This window comes from Dipodomys ordii, unplaced genomic scaffold (genome assembly GCF_000151885.1).
Source record: "Dipodomys ordii isolate 6190 unplaced genomic scaffold, Dord_2.0 Scaffold13, whole genome shotgun sequence".
In the NCBI taxonomy this organism is placed as follows: Eukaryota; Metazoa; Chordata; class Mammalia; order Rodentia; family Heteromyidae; genus Dipodomys; species Dipodomys ordii.
Window position 1 is genome coordinate 23,466,033 of NW_012267229.1, and position 7,264 is coordinate 23,473,296.

Genomic DNA, 7,264 nt, shown 5'->3' on the forward strand with positions numbered 1-7,264 from the left:
AGCACCCCTCATTTTGGACAATGTCACCCCTTTCTTCACTCTCGCCCAGGTTTTCCCTTCTGTCCCCAATCACAAGTTGTACAGTTCATTTTTAACATAGTGTCTAGCGAGTACCACTGCTGCACTGGTTCACCCTTTGTCCCTCTATTTCTGTACCTCTCCCTTGCCCTCCCAAAGCAGATAAATGAACAAACGAGACAAAAAGAAAAGAACACAGAAACAGCAATGAAGAAAAACCTCTTGTTTCCATTTTTTAGAGTTCATTTCAATAAATATTACTTTATATGATCTGATGCACATAAGCATTGCACCTTTGTGCTCCTCTCCTTAGAGTAAGAGCAATGCTGTTTAAGAGACCCAAGAAAGTCCTTCAATTCCTAGTACCTTCAGTCCCACCAATCTGTGGTAGTTCATCCCTGCACTTGGTTCAAATACTCTGCTTCTTCTACAAGATGCAAATGTCCCAACAAGTAATATATTATGCTTTTTAACCACTTCAGGAAGAGGGAGTATGTTGAGCAAAGTCATCTGAAAAGATGGATTCAAGAACTAAATACAATAAAGGTTTTCTTTGGGAAGGAAGGGTAGTCTTCTAAATGAAACTATCCTGCCTACACTCTCTTCTTACCTTCTGAGAATGACAATCCTCCAGGAGTAGAAACCAAATGAAGGAATCAACAAATCGCTTCCCTATTGAAAAGGCTTGTTTCCAGTCCCATCTCAGTCACAGGAACAGATATATCTTCAGCAAAATCCATTTTGTCTTCAGGCTGAAGTATCTTGGTCTTCATTTTGTACATACTGAATCAAAGGAAGTAAAGCTGTCATGTTTCCAGGAGTCTACAGGCAGAATTGGACTAATGAGTTACTTAGACAAGAACACGTTTGATTCTTACAGAAAGAGAAGAATAATGTTGTGATCAAGTGACAGCGGACCTTCCTCTGTCACCATCAGCCCAGGGCCACAGCCCCCCTAGAAGGTATAGCCATTCCTTCATGTATGGGGAACATGTCCCTCTTTACTATTGGTCCCCACAGCAAATAAGCATGGAAACACAAAGAATTGTTCTGAGGCTTAAAACAGTACTGAATTGGCTCTTTTCAGGCTGGACACTCTTTTTGACATGAGTCCATATTTCCTTCCATTTTCTCCCTTTAGACTGGGCATATATAGTTTAGTTTTGGGGGGGGTTGTTTGTTTATTTTTGTCAGTGTGGGCCTGAACTCTGGGCCTGGGCACTGTCCCTCAGCTCTTCAGCTCAAGGCTAACACTCTACCACTTGAGCTACAACGCCACTTCCGGCTTTTTTCTGTTTATATGGTGTTGAGGAATTGAACCCAGGGCCTCATGCATGAGAGGCAAGCACTCTACTATTGAGCCAACTTCCTAGCTCCTCTAGTTTAGTTTTATACCATGACTGTGTTCTGAAAATGCATGACTTTTTTGGTTTTCTCTAGACTCTATCATTCTAATCTTTTTCTGTTATCTTCTCTAGCTTACTAATTTGCCAATCTTTTCAGACATGTACCTGTGGGGGATTTTTCTAGTTTGTGCAGACACAAACACCACAAAGTGGTGTTTGTCAGCAATCTGCCATCTTTCCAGACACCCCCCCCCACTCCCTCCTCTCTTGTGCTGGTCCTAGGGCTTGAACTCAGGGCCTGGGCACTGTCCTTGAGTCTTTGAGCTTTTGTGCTCAAGGCTAGTGCTTACCACTTCAAACCACATTTCTAAATTTCTGGGTTTTTGTTAGTTAGTTGGAGATAAGAATCTCAGAGGTTTTCCTGCTACGGCTGGTTGTGAACTGACCTCAGCTTCTTGAGTAGCTAGAACTACAGACATGAGCCAGCAGTGCTCAGCTGCCATTTCTATTTTTAATTTTAACGAAGAATTCACATTCATATTGAACTTTGTGAATTTTTTGAGTGCTGGTTTGTTAATTTTACTAGAAGATACAAACTGATTTCTACAGTGGACTATGTCTATAATACACAAGAGCACAGGTTGTTTCACAGTTTTTCCAGCATCTATAGTAATTAACCATTTGACTTTGATCCAGTCTAATGAGTGCTTTCTTGTTTCTCTTGTTTCTCATATTCTTACTCGGTATTCTTCCCTGATGACTGTTCATGTCAAGAACTGTTTTCATTGGGGCTGGGAAAGTGGCTCAGTGGTAGAGCGCTTGCCTTGCATGCCTGAGGCCCTGGGTTCGATTCCTCAGCACCACATAAGCAAAAAGAAAAAAGCCGGAAGTGACGATATGGCTCAAGTGGTAGAGCACTAGCCTTGAGCTGAAGAGCTGAGGGACAGCGCCCAGGCCCAGAGTTCAAGCCCCATGACGGGACCCCCCCCCAAAAAAAAGAAAAAAAGAACTGTTTTCATGTGTTTGGGGGCTATTTCTATCCTCATTTCCAAAGTGTCTACTGAAGTATCTTATTAATTTTTGCTTGGTGTCTTGCTTGTCATTTTATTATGGAGTTATAGAAGTTGTTTATATAATTCCAGATGCAAATCCTTGAAGGCATAAAAATGTATCACAAGCATTTTCAAAAGAACTTTTCTTAAAAAAAAAAAAGCTCCCTCTGGGGATGGGTATACCTCTGAGGAAAAAAAAAAGGTACAGAGCAGTTTACTTTTATGAAACACTTAAAAACCTTGATGAATTCTTTTTTTAACCTTTTATTTAGGATTATCACAACTATGGCCCTAGGAAAACACTGTGGCTCATAATTCTCTTTTCTTTTACTACCTATGTTTGTTTGTGCCATAACATTTTTGCTATATTACTGGTATTAGTCCACTATGGATGTATAAAAAGTATTCTAACTCTTAGCATTTTAAACCCATAAACTTTATCTCATAGTTTAAGGGTCAGAAATCCAGGAGTACCTTAGCTTGGTACAACCGGATGAAGGTTTCCCATGAAGTCAAGTCATTGCAAGATGGCTAGGTTCATTCATGTGCTTGTTAGTAGGCCTCAAAGACATCGATAGTTCCTCATGCTGTGGGCCACTCATCAGGTGAATTGAGTGCCCTTCTGAGCTCAGAGAGATTGAGCATGCTCCTCCAAAGGAAGCTCAAGTGGCAAGCTTTTGCCACCTAATCTCACAAAGGTGCTAACCATCACTCCTACAAGGTCCCATTGGTCCAACAGACCAATGGTGGGAAAATGTGGGTGGGGACTCCACAAGGCTGTGAAGGCCTCGTGGTGAAGGTCCCTGGGGTCCAGTTGGGAGGGGAACCACCCCACCCATGGAATAAATGAGATGGTTCTCCTGCTTTTTCCTTTTCTCTGAAATGATTAACACATCCTGATGCTGTTATGAGAGCCCTGGTAAACAGTAGTGAGGAATATTTTCTTAATTTAGTGACTATTTCCAAGAAATGATCAATGTATAAGTTTCTTTTATCTTCCAATGATGGTGGTGGTGGTGATGATCTAACCAAATAGTCTCTTTCCTCTAGAATGGAATGGTATAGAGAAAAGTGTGGGGAAAGACTCTTGGCTCTTCCCTGACTGTAAAAGCCTGGCTGTTCTTGTCCTTGCTCTAGGGAGCCACGAACAACATGAGCTTCAAGCAATACCAGCCAACAGCGTGTCACAAACATGACTCACCATGACAATATTCTTATTTGAAGATAGGCAAGATGCTATCTTGGGGGAAAATACAGAAATGATAACTTCATAATCTCCCAGGAGGCGTCATAGGGCTACAATGTGTGATAATGTCCTGTGGCTATACCACTGCTATTCATTATATAAATATTGCATCTTCTAATCATCTAAATCTTGGGAGGGGGGAAGTGATTTTGCTGCCATTTTTCAGATTAAGAAATGATAAGAGGTAGTACTGCTAAACTCATGATATAAACTCAAGGCCATCCAACCCTGAAAATTCCATCCTTCCACTCCATATATGTAGAAGGGAGGCCTCTTAATCCAAGCCTTCCCTCACTGCCTCTCACCCTACCCGTACCTCAATGAATCACAGATGCAATAGGAAGAGCATTTATTTGCTTGTTTGTTTATTTATGCACTGATTATCCATATTTCCAAAATGCCTCCTATGTGCCAAGCACTTGCCGAAACAAGATATTGGTGATAGAATCAAAGTATTCTTCAAAGGATCAAGCTTAGGATCAGAGAAGTAATTCCCAGACCCCACAAATCCACCGCCTCCTCCAAATAATGGGAATCAAGCTGCAATTAAAAAAATAGATAAGGAAAAAAAGAATCAGATAAGAACTTTAGCATAAAGAACCAACCAAATCATTTCCCACAAAGAAGCCATCGAGATAGAGAGAAATAATAAGGTAGCAATGTGGCAAAACAGTTTTGGTATCAGGAGACTGACTTCAAGTCTTATTTTCACTGTAAAACTGAGAACACTGAACTAGATTGTCCTGAAATCCCACTGATTCTTTGAGGTTTGACCCAGGGTAGCATGACATAAATAACCCGAACAGCAAATACTTAGTATATATTGTGCTTTACAAAGCACTGCATTATGTCTATTTTGCAGATAAGGGAACTGAGACGAAGAAGGGCTCTTTGTTTCACGAGCTGGAATAGAACCAAAGCCACAGGTGATCCCCTGGAAATCCCTGCCCAGAAACCTAGGGAACAGTGCAATTGAATAACAAAGGTGCAAATCAGAGGCTCTGTATAGGGCAGGAGTCTGTATACTCAAGTGTCTAGACTTCCACAGGGCTGAGTCTGAGAAGGAAGAGAGGAGGAGGGCTATCAATCAGTCCCAGCTCCCTCCTTACCTGACAAAGGAAGAACACAGGCTTTCCCACACATGCCTGGGCAGCACTTGTAGTTTCGCTCGCACTGGCTATCAGTCTCACAGAGGTTGGGAGGGTTAAGCATCAAACAATGAGCATCGACCACTGGGCACTTTCCAGACTTCTTATTTACTGGTGAGAGTAGAGCCACAAGTCAGAAGCCTTTACTGTTATAGAGTCCCACTCTGCTTCTTAGACCCAATCTCTATTGCACTCTGAGCAAGGAGGAACATGTCCTTCTCCTGTCCCCAGCAATACCACATCCTCTTAGCTAAAGCATCCCTTGAAATAGCACTTGGTTTCCATCAGAGCATATGGTCCTCGGCTGATACTGGTGACTAGCTGTTTAGTGCTGACTAGGTGAGTGCTTAGCTATCTGAGGCACATATGATTACCTGGAAGGCCATCCTGAGAGGCTAGCTGCTTCAGCCCAGGGGCTAACTGGCTCCACTAGGCAGCATGATGCCTTGAATGCCTGATACACTGGGATGGATAGCTTTTGGGAATGAAGAGGCCTGGAAAGACCTCTTCATCTAGTCTTACGCCCCCAGATGCTGGGTCTTGAGGCTCCTTCCTCTCCACCTGGCTCTTCTACTAGCTCACCTGGTTTCGAGACGGCAACAGGATTTAGACATTTAATGCCACAATAGTCAGGGCAACATTTCTGCGTGCCTGGACACTGCCAGTCAGACTTGCACTGGGGTTTCTCATAGACAAGGCACTTGGCAGGTCTTCTAGAAGGGCAGGCTCCAACTTTTACAGCTCCTGAAGAGAAGATCAAGAAGATGGAAGAGGGCTAGGTGCTTTGTAGTGACCATGAATCTTGAATAAAGTACAACTTTCCAGGAAGGAGTGTCACCCTGGAGGCATGACCACAAATTTAAAGGGAAATGCCTGTCCCACCAGAAAAAGTGACAGACTGGCTCAAAGCAGACATATGGGCAGAAAAAAAGCCATAAACTTAGGCTTCTAGTAAAAGACCTTTCACCCCAGGGCAAAAGCAAGATTATACAAAATCATAGGGGAAGGTGGGAAGGGATACCTCTCAAGAGAAAGAAACAGGGCTGGGCACCTAGCTACTTAGGAGGCTGAGATCTGAGAATTGTGCTTCAAAGCCAGCCCAGGCAGAAAAGTTTGTGAGACTCTTGTCTACGTTAAACCACCAGGAAACCGGAAGTGGTGCTGTGGCTCAAAGTAGTAGAGCACTAGCCTTGAGCTGAAGAGCTCAGGGACAGTGCCCAGGCCCAGAGTTCAAACCCCAGGACTGACAAAATAAATAAATAAATAAATAGAACCAGCAGAGGAAATGTAATCTGAAGCCAAAGACAGTGATGCAAAGACTAAAGGACAGGAACACCGAGAGAAAGGAGAACCAGAACGAGTTAGAGACTGGTGGTGGAAGAGTCACAGCTGGGGTTAGAGAGAAAAGGAGATGGTACTGGAGAGAGTGGAGGAGAGGACAGACCTGGCTTCATGGGGAAGCACTTCCACATGCTCAGAACCCGTAGGGTAGGACATGTGTCCTACCTTAGCTTAGAGACACTATCTACATTATCTGCAGACACTCCCCATTACCATCAGGAGCCTCCAAATGCAAAGACTGGACTGGAGTCCAACTCACCCTTTTCAGAACCTTCCACAACCCAGGATGCCAGGATTCCCAGGGCAAAAAGCACCACCACAAGGAGGAGGCTGCTAGACTTCATAATGAAGGCTGGGTGGTTCTAATGACCAGTAAGCCTCAGTATATATACCTTGACTAGTGGGTGTGGCCCCAGCGGGACCTAAAACCCCAAAGGGTTTTAGCCCCTCCCTTTTGCTATTGCTTAAGCAAGAAGCTTAATTAAGACACCGGATATCTTGCAACAAGGAAGGTAGTATTGGAATCCTTTTCATTTCAGGCAACCTTACAAGGCCAAATGAGCAGTTGTCAGTGAAGGACTAAAGGGGTTGGCTTGGCAGGTACCATTTTTCAAGACAGCTGTGTGAGCCCTACACGTTGCGAAGGTTTCCAGCCCGGCGGATAAAGGGCAGTAAGTGTCAATCACAAAGGGCCCACGTAGAGCCGCACTGAAACAGGAGACTGGGAGTCTCGGCTGAGAGTGTGTGTAATACATCCCTCCTTCTCACGGAATATTCCCGGACTCTCCAGGATTGTGAAATGCCTTCCTGATTGCTTAATGCACATCCATTTTCAAAAGTACATGTGTTACATCACTGACCCAACAGATATTTAGTTCCCACCCCAAACTGCACCGTTATATCCCAGTGCCTATCTGCTCACTGAACCATGGAAAGAACTACCTAAACCAAGGAAAGACATGCAAGAAGAGCCTTCAGCAAATCTCTTTGGAGTTCAGTTCCCCACTTGTGAAATGGGATGATACAGTCAGCCCTTCTTGTGGAGTAATGACATTAAGAGTGTGAATAGACTCCAAAAAAAAAATAAAGGCATTGTGCCTCCTTGCCACAGGA

At 43.6% G+C, this 7,264-nt stretch overlaps 1 protein-coding gene across 1 annotated transcript; it reads right to left on the reverse strand.

Annotated features, from left to right (window-relative positions):
- Positions 1-4,020: 4,020 nt before the first annotated feature.
- On the reverse strand, positions 4,021-6,531 carry Slpi (secretory leukocyte peptidase inhibitor). The gene is made up of 4 exons (XM_013010797.1): positions 6,411-6,531; positions 5,393-5,554; positions 4,772-4,921; positions 4,021-4,202 (listed from the first exon to the last, which is right to left on the reverse strand). The coding sequence occupies exons 1-4, from the start codon at positions 6,493-6,495 to the stop codon at positions 4,198-4,200; spliced, it is 402 nt and encodes a 133-aa protein (XP_012866251.1). The 5' UTR covers positions 6,496-6,531; the 3' UTR covers positions 4,021-4,197.
- Between the last annotated feature and the right edge of the window lie 733 nt (positions 6,532-7,264).